At 34.3% G+C, this 17,672-nt stretch overlaps 1 protein-coding gene and 1 long non-coding RNA gene across 10 annotated transcripts; one reads left to right on the top strand and one right to left on the bottom strand.

The window, feature by feature from the left end:
* Positions 1-155: 155 nt before the first annotated feature.
* LOC123898160 (protein POLLEN DEFECTIVE IN GUIDANCE 1-like) lies at positions 156-6,375 on the bottom strand. Its single transcript, XM_045949054.1, has 11 exons — positions 5,583-6,375; positions 5,122-5,273; positions 4,757-4,860; positions 4,214-4,302; positions 4,022-4,095; positions 3,218-3,368; positions 2,934-3,101; positions 1,802-1,899; positions 1,560-1,682; positions 899-967; positions 156-798 (listed from the first exon to the last, which is right to left on the bottom strand). Exons 1-11 carry the CDS (start codon positions 6,184-6,186, stop codon positions 592-594), a joined length of 1,839 nt encoding a protein of 612 aa, XP_045805010.1. The 5' UTR covers positions 6,187-6,375; the 3' UTR covers positions 156-591.
* A 2,573-nt stretch (positions 6,376-8,948) lies between these two features.
* LOC123898116 lies at positions 8,949-17,260 on the top strand. 9 transcript variants are annotated; one of them, XR_006805253.1, is made up of 5 exons: positions 8,949-9,249; positions 9,327-9,457; positions 9,536-9,648; positions 9,734-9,905; positions 17,048-17,260. It is a non-coding gene; the product is annotated as an uncharacterized LOC123898116 (long non-coding RNA). The 9 variants fall into 9 exon arrangements; XR_006805259.1 differs by lacking the exon at positions 17,048-17,260 and adding exons at positions 10,917-10,990; positions 13,474-13,530 and having other exon boundaries at positions 8,949-9,457; XR_006805256.1 differs by having other exon boundaries at positions 8,949-9,457; positions 9,769-9,905.
* The last annotated feature ends 412 nt before the right edge of the window (positions 17,261-17,672 follow it).

Raw genomic sequence — 17,672 nt, 5'->3', positions numbered from 1 at the left:
ACCAGCGCTAGAGAAATGGACTGATTCAAATCACTGTCGAATAGCAATTAGCTAGTATTTGTTTTTATGCATTCCCGTGTCTCTTTTGGAACCCCGTTGAGCACTGAAGGAACCAACACAACTTGCATTGCAAATTTGAATTGGAACCAACCCGATTTTAAGGACGAATAGGAAGTAACTGTTTAATAAAAAGAAAAATATGGTGTGGTTTTTTCAAGTTTTAATAAGTTGGCCAAATTTAATTGGACTGGGAATGGAGGCATGATTGATTACAACCAATGACATTGACAACTATGCAGCCTATAACTTTCTATACTTATTCTATAAAAGAAAAAACTCCTATCCTTATTGTGTAACCATCAAACTATATCTTGCTATCAAAATTGGAAGGAGACACCATCTCCAGGCTTGCCTTCAAGTATAAACCAACAGAAGGATAAAGTCGTTTTCATATGTGACTCACCAATGATAATTCAAGAATCGAGGCATTTCATAAGTCTCCATGCAAGTAAATGTTCTTCGGGCACATGTGTAGGATTCCTTGGGCAGCAGAGCACGCTAACTCAAGACAGAAATATTTGACCTCTTAAACTAATCTGCATGAAGGTGGTGTTTCCTCCTCCGGCAACGATTGATATACCAAGTGGCATGTTTCTGAAGTCCCATGCCCATGAGAACCTTGAGGCTTGTGAGCATAACATAGGTCATCGTTGAAAAAAGCAGCATCCAGAAAATTCTCCATGGAAGAGGATTTTGAGGAAGGTTCGCACCATATACTGGGGTTAGCACTCGAATAACCTAAGAACAAGTAATAAAAGGAAAAAATATAGAGACATTAAATCGAATGTCATTAAAACCAGAAAAACTAAATGAACATTTCAAACTCATTTATGCTTACCACACACGCCGGAGCAAGGGGGACAAAAGTTAGGTTTTTCTTTACACCCTCGGTCTGCAAATTTAGAGTCTGCATAAAGTGAACATTCAAGGTCAGCATATATTCTTAACACACTATAAGGTTAATGCAATGTTCTTGTCATAATATAAAGATCCAAAATTATACATCATTTTTAACATAGTAACAATAGCTTTCTCAGGTTGTCCACTAAAGGTCATATTTTTGTTTTGACACAAAACACTCCTATGCACTAATGCGTAATATTGTATAGGAAACTGCTACGTAGTAAAAGAAATTTATTTTTTAACATTACGGAAATACACTATAATACTATATGGGTGGGGGATGAGTTAAAAAATTAAATCAAAGACAACGAGACTCAAATTAATTAAATTAAGAAAAAAGGACAATTTTTTTTTTTAATATAGAAAGATGAAAAATAAAGATCATTGTGGCAAGTAATTCCAAAGGGCATTTGAAATAAATTTGCAGAGGATTTTGGTGCATTCAGGTGTGTTGCTCAAAAACCCAATAAGGCCATCAGCTCTATGTAGCAATTCGAATGAAGATACCGCATTATCTTATCAAAGTGGTTCCAGCTGTATATATACCGTTCAAAACATACTGCATTCATAATATCTACATAAATCAGATGAAATACCTGTTTACATAGGTCTTCAAGGAACTCAGAATATGCAATGGGCTTAATGTCATTGAATTTAGCAATGAATGAATGTTTGATAATATCAATAATCATTTCACATACATACACCAAGAGGATATTCTGCACCAAACAAAATATATGTCAGGAGCAAGACTAATGCAAGAAGAGAAAATGAATTCCACGTGACAAACTAAACTTTTTCAATAAATTGTAGGAGCTGAAATATTTCCAAATCTTACAATAAGAAAGCTTTCAAACCAGGGGCCCTCTGCCTCAAGAATATTCTGAGCCAAGACGAATAAGATAAATGCTGAAATGTGAAATCTCTCCACAGAATCTGCTTGCCACCATAAGAAATGGGAGAAAATAAAAAATTAACAAGTTGTGTTTATTCTTAATATTAGAAGCACTTCCACTGAACGAAGAAGTTTACACCATCAGAGTGTTTGAAAATAAATTTTGCTATAAAAACTGGCCAACTTTTATATAAAAAACAATTGAGTGTGACTGATAGGATGCCATGAACTAAGGAATCTTAATACTATATTTAAAAAATATATAAAAAGTGAGCTTTAGTTGTATCATATTTTAAAAAGGTTTTCAAACACTTTTTGATGTCTACATACAATTTATAGCAACTATTATTTACATGTCTATACTTTGATAGAAAAACAAATGTCAAACCTTAACTAAATTCAAACTAAAGTGCCATTCATTTCATTTGTCTCTTTCTTGACATAAGGAAGACAAATAAACTCTGCACAAGCATGTTTGATACAAGGGAAAGACCAACTCAATTTCAATTTTTGATTGTGTAAAAAAAAAGACAGAAATGCAATCAGCAAGTGGCTGGGAATAAGCTAATGTTTTTCAGTATTAATCCTCATTATTTATAGTTATAATTATTCCATGACTGATGACCAAACATGAAAATTATATAGAATAAATACAATTACATTCCTAAGTGTCCGTATATTGGAACAAAATTGTCATTTCCATTAAAAGACTTTGCACTCCCTTTCTGATTCCACAATTTTATCTTACAAAAACGATACCCATTTACACCAACTAATCTGTATTTATATTTTCTAAGCTCTAACTACTGACTAACTAACTTTTACTTAGTTAGTAAGAGGTTACAACAGTCACAAGCTCTTGACAGGTTATTATCCCCTACTGCTTATTATGTTTTCTACTGTACACCTTAACTAGAAGCCTTGGTTCCTTAACATCTATTGACAAGACTGGCTCAAATAGTAATATGACAATGAGGCCATAACAAATTACAGAAGCTGTTTTCCATGTTTGACTGAGTGTAGTATATAAACTGAAATCAAGAAACATAATCTATAGTTAAGAAAGATAACTTACCGAAGTAAACCAAACTTTGAACATTATCCTTGCTGTACCTCTTAAACACATTGCTTTTAATCTCAGCAAAATTATTTGACACCAGCAAAGCTAACAATGCGTTGTTGTGAGCAACTATACAAGTGGATAAAGTGATTGCCTGAGCTAATAAGATAAAAGAATGAACAAGTAAGACTGGTTAAGGAACCAAATCACAGATCCTGAAGTTTGTTCATTTTTACATAAGAAGATAGTTATCCAAACAACTAGTGAGGCAGACAAATCATCCCAATGAAGAAGGATATTTGAAGCTACCACAGCTAAAGCTTGGTCACAAACAAATCTCCAAAGCCAGAATCTCAAATTTTCTGGGGGGCAACTTGCAAGTCCTTCAGCAGAATGAAATGATGTTTGCAACACATCCCCGTTAAAACTTTGACACAATTTATCAAATATCTGCAAGAACATCAATAATCAATTACAAGAAAGCATATAATATAAGTCTCATCATGGATATTATGAAAACACTTTTGATATTAACAGAAAGTACGTAACCAAAAGTAAAATTCCTAGCTGCATAGATTACAATTTCAGTACTTGTTAACTGAACTGTTTAAACACCAAAAGGCCACTGAATACCCACATGGATGTTTCAAAAAACTATCATAAGATCATGTATATCATCCATTAGTCCCACTCCTCTTGTTAAATTTCCCTTTGGGTTTGGGGTTGTCCCAGATCTCACCTAAGGCAATATGAATAGGCCTATTCTTTGTCACTAATTCAGGCTTACTATTTTATATGATCAAAACTAACAAGGCTACCGCATAAAATGGGTGTGATGACAAACTAAAAAAGTTGGAAATGTACATTGATACTAATAACTTTCAGATACAGCAAATTGTGACCTCGTCAAATGTAAGAGTTTCATGATTATATAAAATACAAAATTTGGATCTTCCATATACAGAAAAATCACCTTTGTCACTTCAAGATCTTGCTCACATAAACTCAATAACATAAATATACACTGGTTGAATTTTGCAATGTGGTGAACTAATAATCCCTCATAATCCAGATTAACAAATTAATTTATGCTCAGTGCTCACCTCTAAAACATTGTAGACCACATACAATTTTATTGTTCCTTGACCCCGGATCATATGATATATTAAGCTGATATCTGAGGAAGAAAATTTGAAAGAGGGAATAGAACAGAATTAGTATAACATGGGACCTGATCAATACAAAAAGGAACGATATAACATACAATCAGGGGAATAGAGAATCAACAAATGTACCTGTTCTCTGCAAAAGAACAACCCCACAGATCATAATAATAAAACAACCAAAATCTGACAACTCCATTGTAGAGAGCCTCTTGAACTGTCTGTCACAAGCATGATTAGGTCATATTGTAACACTGGTAAGCATGATACACTATCACAAATTTTAATAACAGATACAGATTGGGGGGAATAAGGGAATACAAATCAAAGCACAAGAACATGTTTTAAGGAGAGATTTTTCAGCTAACAGAGAATCATAAACTAACTCGGCCTGTATATAAATTAACAACTAAACCTGTATCTTATAGAATGAACTAACAGCCTAATTTGGGATGACATGGTTCAAAGAAAACCACACTGTTTCGTCGTTAAAAGATTTACATTTACAATGATATCTAAAGTACTAGTAAGATTGTACTCAATTAACACAGCTTAAATGCTAGTCTAAATTAAAGAAACTGGTGCTGTAACATTAATTTATCACCTAAATCCTCACATTATGCCCAACTAACATTTTATTACAAGGGAAGAAAAAACTTAAGAAAAGAGGCAAACCTTGTCTTTAGAATCCTCCAAATGGTCATCAAGATCCTCGTTGGCATAATGGTTAATAATGAAAGAAATGAATCGAAGCAGACAAAGAAGCCAACATCTATAAGCTGCAATTGCATTCCATGTTTAAGATACCACAATACAAAATGTAGAATGCCTTGACAGAAATATGCAAATATAAGTTAGCTATTACGCTTTAAGTGGAAGGTTTAACTTTTACTTCTTTTGCCCTAAACTTCTGAATTTATTTTGATTATTTGAAGGAAAAGTACAGGAAAGTAAACAAAGAGAGAGGTCCATAGATGATATAACAAGAATCAAAAATCATTTTTATTTATTTTGCTTTAATTTGAGAAAAGGTAATGTACCAATTCGCATCTCCATGGCAAGCGGAAGATAGTGTCATAAACTTTCTCTCGTTCTATTTCATTGCCGAGAGTAGTTGTGCTTCGTAAAGAATTTCCATTGTACATTTCCTCCAAGAAGTATGCTACAGGTGACTTATCTACTGTGAACACATCTGACATCAAAACACATACCACAAGGTTAATTGTGCCAAATATCACACACGGCACAAGGTAAACTATAATGACAAAGTAAGAGAGTTGAGCAAAAAATTGCTTCGCATAAGACATCAAAGAGACCATTTTACTAGTATTGGTTCATAAATAAGCTGCTGGAAACAGGCAAAGGATTTTAGTTTACATGCAAATGTTTGAACCATTGGACGATTCTAAAGTTAATACTTAAACGCTAAGCAAGATTAGTTTACATTTCCTAACATGTTGCAATGTTGCATGCAGAGCAGAAAGGAGCATTTTCTACTCACAATTGGGATCTTCTTCCATTATCCGCTTCCAGTCAACAGATTCCACGGTTTCGGATTTCGTAAGAACAATTCTGTCAGGCTCGTTTTTTGGCTTCTCCACCGCCGGACTCGTTTTCACACCATCGTCCTCCTTCCCAATCCCACCGTCATCGCCCACGACAGAAGCAACAAAATCATCAGAACTTCCAAAACTCACATTCCTCTGTCTCAATTTACCGAAGTTAAACCCTTCCACACCACCACGAACACTCGTCGGAAAAGAAGCACCGGTTTCCGGCGCCGCAGTAACAGCACAAAGGCTCGCTTCAGTCGCTTCCTCACATACAACGCTTCCTCCATTACCGCAATACCTCATGGCATCAAGCTCGAAACCGTTACATCCATTTTGGAGCGGCAATTCAATCTTGTGGCTTGGATCGCTGGAATCGGCGATTGAATCAACGGGATCGAGATGCTTCTTTTTCTTCTTGTGCTTACGTTTCTTACGATCGGTTTGAGTTATTGGATCCGATTTGGAACGGTGGAGGAGAGAATCTTGTTCGACGTTTGAAGTTCGTCGGAGAACCTCGAAGGAGAGTTTTGTGTTGCCGGTTCTAAACGCCATGGGCAAAAAGGAAGAAAAATAATGGAGTTGAGAAAGTGAAAAAAAAGGGGTTTATTAAATGTGATTGGAGAATTGAATTATTGTTGTGATTGATTCTGTGAGATGATGAGAATGAGAAGAATCCAATCACTTTTGTTGTTTGCGAGTCCAGCTTTCATTCGCGCTCTCCCATCCCACTGTTTGCTTTTTACCCCTTATTGGTTGGTATATTCTCAAGGGTCATGCTGACCGGTGCTAAAAGGAAAGAAAAAAAAAAATTACATTCAAAAAATAAAAATTTAAATTTTTAAGATATTTACTTAATAAGTTTGAAGATAATCTCTTTAATTACCTTAATTAGTACTCGGGAGCACCGATTAGCATTTTCCTATTCTTAATTAGATTAAATTAGTGATAAAAAAAAAATATCAATAACATCAAAAAAAAATTTATACTTTGTTACCCTCAAAGAGATTAACAAATCCAATTTTTGGTTAGACGGGTGTGTTTTATTTGGTGTTTTACATACCATGATAAAATTTGATGAGATGGTCTAATTTAGTGGTGAAAAAAAAAAAAGCTCCATCATGAACCAATATTTTGATGGGTCTATAAATTAGAAGAAATCATTCATCGATGTTAATTGACTTTAGGATTCCAATGAGTGGAGTTCAATATCCATAAAATTTGGAATAATTTTGTTTTGTGATTATAACAAATATCGAGAAAATTATAGATTTGAGAAAATCATCGTAGTTAAAAACTAACACTTTTTTTTTTCTTTAGAAAATTTAGTTTTGTTTTTTTGGTTTGACAACATAAAGATAAAATGATGCTAACATGGACATGTAGCACAAATGGTCCATATATATGGACCATGTTTAATTAAATTATCTCATATCAAATGGTGGATATTCAACATAGGATACTTTTCTCTTCTCTCTCCATTATAATCAAATTATCTCATAAAAAATAAAAGGCTTAGTATATAAATATAATTTTGTAAAAAAAATAATTAAAAAGAAAATTATAAATTCATATAACGGGTAAAAAAAATCAAGAAATAAACAAAAATGATTCTGAAAAAAAAAATGTAAAATAAGGAGATACAAAATTTCCGGATCTGAGTTTTTCATCATCATCATTCTCAACTCATCTTTTTCTTCTTATCTTCAACCTCATAAATCTAACTACAACATCATTATCATCATCACCCTCATCTTTATCAATTTTACAAACCAAATCACATTATCCATTTGGGTTAACAAAATATCTTAAGAAAAAACCTCTTCTTTCTCTTCATCATCATCAACGACAACAACAACAACAACAACAACAACAAAAAATTCAATCCAATTTTTCTCCAACACAAGGATATAGCATCTGCGATCAAAACTGACAGCTAGCAGCAAAAAAACTAACATCTGGAGACATCAGAGGTTTGAAACAGTGTCAGATAAAAACAATCCAGAGTTAATAGAGATCAATCCGAAAAAAATCCAGCCCCAAATTCATCAATTCGCCAGACACAAAATCAGTTCCGACATCCATTTATAGAGCTAGCATGGAGACACTTTCGATTTCGTTTTCAGTTCTGTTTCTTCTAAAATTGATGCTTGTGAATCCCTTTCCCCGTTGAAAAAAATTGCGAAAAAATCAGATTAGAGTATGTTTCTTGCACATATTCTATTCCGTTGAAAAATGATGAAGAACACAAGAGGTTGAAGATGAATATGGGTTTCAATGTATTTTTCTCAGATCTAGTTTTTTTAGATTTAGGAATAAAATAAAATAAATATTTTTTTAATAAAGGAATAAAATCAATATTGAAAAGAAATGTTATTGTGGTATAATATTAATTCTTTTTTTTTAAGGAATATTAATTCTTTTAAACACTCCAAAAAAATAATTCTTTTAAATTATACTAGTTGCATTTGATTTGGATGAGTTGAAACTATTTGATGTCAAAATTGACCTCCGGATCAAATTAAATTGATGGTGAAACCCAGAAAAAAGACCAGATCATCTAAGTCTGTCATTATATTAAGGTAGAAAATTTATTTACAATAAAATATTTAAAATTTTGTTATATAATATTGTCAAAATATACTTGAAACTATTGTGCTATTTTTGTAAAACTTATTAAATGAAAAAATTCGATTATAATTATTAATGACAAATTATTCAAATTTTTATGTATCCGTCGCAAATAATAGTTTCGTGTAAATATATATTTTTTATGAAACGGGCGTGTCATAAGGAAAATAGTCTCGTGTATATACCAGTTTAAAGACTTGTGCATTCGCACTAGTCCATTAACTTTTATTCGATATCTAAGTTTGTTATTATATTAAGGTAGAAAATTTATTAGTAATATTTAAAAATTGTTATATAATATTGTTAAAATATAGGTAAAATTACATTGCAGATCCTTTATCTTTTTTTTTGTAACATTTTGGTCCTTTATTTATTTTTTTTGTAATACTTTGATCCTTTATCTTTTTTCTATAACACTATGGTCCTTTATTATTTTTTATTTGTAACATTTAGGTTCTTTATTTTTTATAAATAAATAAGATAAGGACAAAAATTGTAACATTCCGACTATAATTAATAAAGCAATATTAATTAAGGATGGTTATTGGAGTTAATTAAATAACAAGTGATCAAAGTATGAAGAAATAACTAAAGAATTAAGTGAAGGGCATAGTTGGAATTTTCACAAAAATCTTTATATATGCCACACCACCGGCCATTTGCTCATTCTTTCTATTTCTCTCTCAAACTCCAAAAAACAAAATAATTCAGAGAAACATTTCCCTCATGTCTTTTCCTCTCTTACGCTTCATCAGCACCACCATCATCATCATCATCAATAAACCAATCTTTTCCCTAACACCAAATCCAACATTGCAATTAGAATGCTAGATGTTCAAGGAACGCAATGAGCAACGTTTAACACCTTCATCTACTTCTCTCTGCCTCTCGTATCCTCTCACTCTCTCAACTCCAATTTCACTCTCAATTCTTAGTTGCATGTGTTGTTCATCCAATCATAAGGATATGGACCATTGGAATTCTAAGGTAAGAGTAGTAATTTCAGTTTCATTCCTCTTTCCCTTTTATGAACCCTAAACCCATTTGTGATTTTGACCATTGAGGTGTATGCATGTTTGTAATTCTGGTCTTGGAGCACTTGTGAGGAATTAAGGAGAGTTGTTGGAACAAGGAAACAAGAAGATTGGAAATATTTATGAAAAATCGTATGCTGGATGTACCCTCACTAAAAATGGTCGTACCTCTCTCTGTGTTAGTCCAAATTTAACCATTCTTGATGTTCTGGATAGCTAACGTAATCTCGGTCATTTAGGTACCAGCCTAGTGAGATTTAATGGAGAAATGAGGTCTCTGCGAATTTTTGAAGTGAAAAGTTCAACACATAATTTATGCAGAAAGTGTTTGAGATTGGGCTGCACTCAAACGGTAAATTATCTCTCTCTGTAACTCTGTTTGGATTTATTCTGATTGCTATGGAAAGATAACTCAAATACAGTCGTTATGGTCCCAGTTTCATAATTTATGGACGAGAATTGTGGTCAGTAGGTATTTTTGAAGTTGGAACTCTGATGCTGAAGTTATGCAGAAAAATCTGCATACAAGTTTGAAGTAGTTTCGTTGCAAATTCCGCTTTTCGGCGAGTTTTGGAAATGTCGGTGGTACTGTTCAAGCGTCAATTTCAGGTGGGTTCCCTTAGAGGCTCAACTTCTAGTATAGCCTAGCACTTTAGTTTCCCAATAAATTATGCATGATAACAATAGAATGATAGTTCCCCAAATTATGAATTGTTGTATGATAACATAAGTTAGGATCAATTAGTGTAGGGGAGGGACTTAAACCCAAAGTACCACTCCATTATGATTATTTAATCTATAAACAGTATGCATAGCTAGTAGGAAAGGATATTGTAGGTGATTTCTGCATAATTCATGAAATTTCGTAAAACAATGTGCTAAACTGGTATTCTCGCTAAGCGAGAGATTGTTCATTGTGGCTCGCTTTGACATCTGAACATTTTGACTTGGGTTAGCAGTAGCGAGCCTGTCAGGGTGGTTGATTATCATTGCTCACTAAGCGAGCATATGTCTCGTTAAGCGAGAACATCATATCAGAACCTGCATAAAGTTTTAAAATAGTGAAATCACTCATTTTATATTTCCAATCCTTCTAGAGTTTCTATGAGCACCGTAAGTAGAGGAAATGATTATAATGTTAATTACACGTTAAGTTATAAATATCAGGAAATCAGGACAAGCTAGAAATACCCTGGGAGGGAATTCATGGGCATGATAACCATGGTTGTCAAAATCGCGAGTAGACTCTTAAACTCGTACGAGTTTACGTATCTAGGAAGCAAAAACGAATTGAATCGCTCATAGAATCGATTTTTGATAAACTCGATTAGATTCGAATAGACTCGCATAGACTCATATAAACTCGCGAGTTTATGGCGAGTTTACGAGTCTATAAATTTTTCTAAAAAAAAAATTAATTTTTTTTATTAAAAAATCCTCATCCAAAACACAAAATTAAAAAAAATAAAAATAAAATTGAAAACCCTTGATGAAGAAAATAATGAGCAAACTGAAGTTAATGTTGAGCAAGTTGATGTTACTGCTAACAATGTTGAGGAACCTGATGTTATTATTACCAATGTTGTGCAATGGTGGCGGCAATGCTGAATTAATTGGAAGTTCAAGCAATCCAACTTTGGTTAATGACGAAGAATGTGTTTTATCTGGGGCAGAGTTTGATGATGATGGTGAAGGTAATGGTGATGATTATATTGGCGGTGATGATGTCATCGGAGCTTTTGATCTTTGAAGTCATTATCATATATATTTTACCGGAGTTTTGCTATTTTGTTTGTTTTATTATGGAGTTTTTTGTTTGTTTTATTATGGAGTTTTTTTGTTGACAAGTTTGTTTGGAGTTTGAAATTTGAATTTTTATTTGAAAATTGAATTTTATGTTAATTGGTGTTCCATTATATATATATATATATATATATATATATATATATATATATATATATATATATATATATATATATATATATATATATATATATATATATTTGTGTGTGTGTGTGTCATTTATATATGTCATTTATGAGTAACTTATAGGCTTTTTAAACTCATTTTTAGGTTTCCATAAACTCGTACGAGTCTACGAATTGAGTCTACGAGTCGAGTCTACGACCCTTTTCGAGTCTGAGTAGACTCTCGAGTCTGACAACCTTGATGATAACAAATCAGGATTATTAAGTTAATGAATGTCGGTTAATCATGGTGGTTACTTTGGTACCACGTTATGGGATTCGAGTAATCCAATCATGTTACGATTGTGAACTTCATGTTGTGTCGATGCATATAATCATCGACTACGGATATGTCAGGCCTCTGAGATCGGCTCACCTCAGAGTGTCTTAGTTATGTTAAAATGAACAAGATAATTAATTCGTGTTACATCTTTGTATTATTATGTTTATGAAATTATGTTAGAGACTGACAATCAGGATCAAGGAACTTTTAGTTCATCAGTTGCCCCCGGTGTAGACACCAATAGTAACTGGGCAGTAGGAATCCACTGAGACGAAGTGACTGTTCCCATCCCCTGTAACGACCCGATTTTTAGTAAATCGATATTTTATATATTTGCATATATTTTGGGTTAGTGTTAAATATTTATTTACGCGACCTATATTTATTTATCGCGAACATAAGTTTGTGAGCGAAACCTTTGCCATGTTAGTGGGCTTGGGCGTGTGATAGGGCTTAATGGGCCTAAGCCATTGGGCTTGGTTCATGACCAATAGAGAGTGGTATAAGTAGCAAGTCAAACCAAGGAATAGTATCACAATTCATTTTTCATGAGAAGTTAGAGTTTGTAAGCTTAGAAGCAAGAGCAAACCCTAGGAGAGCAAGAAGAAGAACACGAGCAAGGAGAAGAGATTTAGAGGCCAAGAATCATCATTCAATCTAAGGTGAGAGTGGTTAAGCATAAGCTTGGGTGATCCAAGAGAGGGGAGGTGTCTAGCCTCCATTCCTAAACTCTCTCATCCAATTTCTTTGGGGTTTGGGTGAAGTTTCTTTATCATAAACATGTCTTTTCATCTTAGTATGCTTAATGAACATCTAGGAGGGAATATGTATATGTTTGATGATGGTTTTGCATGTTTATGCAACTTTGCTTATTTTGCAAGAAATTGGCATGATTTTGTATGTGTGATGTGTTTTGGTGTTTGTGAATGTTAATACATGTATATATGTATGGTATATACATGATTGATCACTTGTTATGCATTTATAACATGTTATAATGTATTTTGGATGGATTTGAGTGTTAAACCGCCTTTGGAAAACTCAAGAACAGATATTTTTCTGGTATAGTTCGCTTAGCGACCAGGAGTTCGCTGCAGCGAACATGTTCGCTACAAGTTCGCTACCTGTTCGCCATGTACCTGTAATCCTCTGATGTAGTTCGCTACAGCGAACTGAGCTTCGCTTAGCGAATAAGTTCGCTACCTGTTCGATACGGCTTCGCTTAGCGAACAGTACTGAACCTGCAACTTTTGTTATTGTTTGTAAGTGTATCTAGGCACTTGTATCATGGTTTTGTTTTGGTTTTGAATTATTATATGTTTAATAATCGTGTTGTGTGATGGCATTTATATAAAATGTCAAAGAAGTATATGTGTTTTTGTATATCGGGTTGTCCAATAAAGAAGAATATCAGTTTGTCTGATAAAGAAGTTTAATGGATTATGTTATCCATGTAGTGAGCAGTAGCTTTGTGCTAAGTGATTATCATATGTTTGGTAAATGCATGGCATTCATAAATTCATGCATTATTTAGGAATATCAGACTTGTCTGATAAAGAAGGATATTGGACTTGTCCAATAAAGAAGGATATCAATGGTAAGTTCCTTGATAAAGAAGATGGTACCACATGCATTAGTCGTGTCTAGGTTGGCATGACATTGATGTTTGGCATTAGTCGCATTTGAGTAAATGTGCAATTAGGTGTTATGTGTTATGTGAATTCTTTGTGTTGTCCGAAACGACGTGAAACTATCTGGTTGTGTATTTGTGAGTATGTGTTATCTGGTGTATTGCTTATTGAGGCATGTGTGTGAGTTAGTAATACGTGATAGGTTGAATATAGGTGCGTTTCTATATTCGTATGTATGTGATTATGTTTACTAACTCTCTACCTAATTGTTATGTGCTGGACCTTTGGGGGTTCAGGTATTCAGGTCGAGGTTTCGATCGAGCTTTAGCTGTAGATCGTTTTGGTGTGGAGCACTTTTGGTGAGGAGCTAGTGTAGGCTACCTTTGTATAGTTTTGTTAAGTTAGTTTGGTTGTGATGTATATTAGTGCTCTGGTATGTTGTAACATCGAGTCGGGGATCGTTTGTATTCCGTCGTATATCGATGTGAACATCTTAACTTATGTTTTATGTAAATGATTTATCTTTTGAACTATTTTGTTCATTGCTTTGAAAATCCTTTACTTAATGTTTTCCGCTGCGACGTTTCGTGTCGTGTGCACGATCGTTTTATAAAAATGTTTTTCCGTAGCGCTCCGGCTACTTATCATTAAAAAGTTTTTAAGATCACGTTTTTAAGGGTAGTTAGCTGAGGGTGTTACAATAGTTGGTATCAGAGCAGGTCGGTTCATGTGAGCCATTAGGATTTTCTTTCTCTTGTATGAAGCATGTGTTGGGTACACTGTTAATACATTCTAACGTCGAGTTGTGATTCGTTCAGGAATCATGGCTGCTGCTAGGACCAACGCTCAGATTGCACAAGCTTTGACTGCTTTGACTACATTGGTGGTAAGGGATAATGACCCGGGAAGGGATAGTGAGAAAAGATTGGAAAGGTTTATGTCGCATAAACCGACTCTGTTTACCGGAGGCTATAACCCGGAGGGAGCTATCAAGTGGTTAGATGAGGTTGAGATCATCTTTGAAGCAATGGGTTGTTCTGAGGAGAACAAGACTACTTTGGGAACTTATGCCCTTAGAGAGGAGGCAATTGTTTGGTGGAGGAATGTGAGACTCAGGATAGGAGTGGACGGTGTTGCCATCATTTGGGAAACTTTCAAAAGGGAATTTTTAAGGAAGTACTTTCCGGCTGATGTGAAGAATAAGAAAGTGATCGAGTTCATGGAGCTCAAGCAAGGAAATTTATCGGTCGCCGAGTATTCGGCTAAGTTTGAAGCTTTGTGTGTGTTTAGTCCGCACTACAACACGGTGGAAGCCGAAGAGGATAAGTGTGTCAAGTTCGAGAGTGGACTTCGTCCGGATATCAAGCTTTTGATTGGATTTTCTGAAATCAGGGATTTTCCGACCCTTATGACCAAGGCAAGGATTTGTGATGAAGATAGCAAAGCCAAGACCAACTACTATAAGGCTCTGAATGATAGGAAAGGGAAAGGTTTGGATCGTGGTAAGCCGTATGAGAACAAGGGCAATGGAAGTGGAAAGAAGAAGCAAGAAAGTGGAAGTTGTTACAAATGTGGAGAGCGGGGTCATATGTCATATGATTGCCCGAGGAGAAGCGACAAGTGTTTCAATTGTGGACAGTTTGGGCACAAGGCCGATGCTTGTCGGGTGAAAGTGTTTTGTTTCAATTGTGGCGAGGAAGGTCACAAGAGTCCGGTATGCAAGAAACCGAAGATGCCGCGTTGAGGGTTCGTTCTCTGTTTTATCTCTTAGGAAATTTCGAGGGCGAAATTCTTTTAAGGGGGGTAGAGTTGTAACGACCCGATTTTTAGTAAATCGATATTTTATATATTTGCATATATTTTGGGTTAGTGTTAAATATTTATTTACGCGACCTATATTTATTTATCGCGAACATAAGTTTGTGAGCGAAACCTTTGCCATGTTAGTGGGCTTGGGCGTGTGATAGGGCTTAATGGGCCTAAGCCATTGGGCTTGGTTCATGACCAATAGAGAGTGGTATAAGTAGCAAGTCAAACCAAGGAATAGTATCACAATTCATTTTTCATGAGAAGTTAGAGTTTGTAAGCTTAGAAGCAAGAGCAAACCCTAGGAGAGCAAGAAGAAGAACACGAGCAAGGAGAAGAGATTTAGAGGCCAAGAATCATCATTCAATCTAAGGTGAGAGTGGTTAAGCATAAGCTTGGGTGATCCAAGAGAGGGGAGGTGTCTAGCCTCCATTCCTAAACTCTCTCATCCAATTTCTTTGGGGTTTGGGTGAAGTTTCTTTATCATAAACATGTCTTTTCATCTTAGTATGCTTAATGAACATCTAGGAGGGAATATGTATATGTTTGATGATGGTTTTGCATGTTTATGCAACTTTGCTTATTTTGCAAGAAATTGGCATGATTTTGTATGTGTGATGTGTTTTGGTGTTTGTGAATGTTAATACATGTATATATGTATGGTATATACATGATTGATCACTTGTTATGCATTTATAACATGTTATAATGTATTTTGGATGGATTTGAGTGTTAAACCGCCTTTGGAAAACTCAAGAACAGATATTTTTCTGGTATAGTTCGCTTAGCGACCAGGAGTTCGCTGCAGCGAACATGTTCGCTACAAGTTCGCTACCTGTTCGCCATGTACCTGTAATCCTCTGATGTAGTTCGCTACAGCGAACTGAGCTTCGCTTAGCGAATAAGTTCGCTACCTGTTCGCTACGGCTTCGCTTAGCGAACAGTACTGAACCTGCAACTTTTGTTATTGTTTGTAAGTGTATCTAGGCACTTGTATCATGGTTTTGTTTTGGTTTTGAATTATTATATGTTTAATAATCGTGTTGTGTGATGACATTTATATAAAATGTCAAAGAAGTATATGTGTTTTTGTATATCGGGTTGTCCGATAAAGAAGAATATCAGTTTGTCTGATAAAGAAGTTTAATGGATTATGTTATCCATGTAGTGAGCAGTAGCTTCGTGCTAAGTGATTATCATATGTTTGGTAAATGCATGACATTCATAAATTCATGCATTATTTAGGGATATCAGACTTGTCTGATAAAGAAGGATATTGGACTTGTCCAATAAAGAAGGATATCAATGGTAAGTTCCTTGATAAAGAAGATGGTACCACATGCATTAGTCGTGTCTAGGTTGGCATGACATTGATGTTTGGCATTAGTCGCATTTGAGTAAATGTGCAATTAGGTGTTATGTGTTATGTGAATTCTTTGTGTTGTCCGAAACGACGTGAAACTATCTGGTTGTGTATTTGTGAGTATGTGTTATCTGGTGTATTGCTTATTGAGGCATGTGTGTGAGTTAGTAATACGTGATAGGTTGAATATAGGTGTGTTTCTATATTCGTATGTATGTGATTATGTTTACTAACTCTCTACCTAATTGTTATGTGCTGGACCTTTGGGGGTTCAGGTATTCAGGTCGAGGTTTCGATCGAGCTTTAGCTGTAGATCGTTTTGGTGTGGAGCACTTTTGGTGAGGAGCTAGTGTAGGCTACCTTTGTATAGTTTTGTTAAGTTAGTTTGGTTGTGATGTATATTAGTGCTCTGGTATGTTGTAACATCGAGTCGGGGATCGTTTGTATTCCGTCGTATATCGATGTGAACATCTTAACTTATGTTTTATGTAAATGATTTATCTTTTGAACTATTTTGTTCATTGCTTTGAAAATCCTTTACTTAATGTTTTCCGCTGCGACGTTTCGTGTCGTGTGCACGATCGTTTTATAAAAATGTTTTTCCGTAGCGCTCCGGCTACTTATCATTAAAAAGTTTTTAAGATCACGTTTTTAAGGGTAGTTAGTTGAGGGTGTTACATCCCCCACTTATTTGATTTCAGATAAACAGGTTGATCGAGATATTATGGTCTGCGAGCATGGAGTTCAGATACTTGGATTATGATGGTTGAGCTGACGTCATGTTATCTTATATTTTGTATAAGATTTAGTTTCTTTATGTTTTCAGTTGTTAGCTCAATTTAATATTAATCTCTTGGATTTTGTAATCCTATTTATGTATTCGGACGATATGTAATGAAAATTTAATGTTTCCTATTCAGTTATGTACACTCTTGTCGATATTCTAGATAAATTGACATGGGGTGTTATAACAAAGTGTTACACAAAAAATGACTAAAGTGTTACAAATAAAAAAGATAAATGACCAAAGTGTTACAAATAAAAGATAAAGGATCAAAATGTTACAAAAAAAAGTTGAATGACCAAAGTGTTACAAAAATATAAGATAAAGGACCTATTTGGCTAAAATATAAGTTGAATTATTGTGTTTTTTGTAGATTTATTTATTCAATTTTTTTTTGTTTCAGTGATAAATGATGGTCTCGTTCATATTTTTAATAAAAAATTATATATTTTATTGAGAATATTTGGGATAATTTAGTATGTTTGATGCTAATTAACTTTATTATATTAAGTAAAAAAAAAACTTTATTTTATTATTATTAA

Source organism: Trifolium pratense, linkage group LG7 (genome assembly GCF_020283565.1).
Source record: "Trifolium pratense cultivar HEN17-A07 linkage group LG7, ARS_RC_1.1, whole genome shotgun sequence".
NCBI lineage: Eukaryota > Viridiplantae > Streptophyta > Magnoliopsida > Fabales > Fabaceae > Trifolium > Trifolium pratense.
The sequence above is the reverse complement of the archived record's forward strand: the minus strand, read 5'-3'. Positions and strand labels throughout refer to the sequence as shown.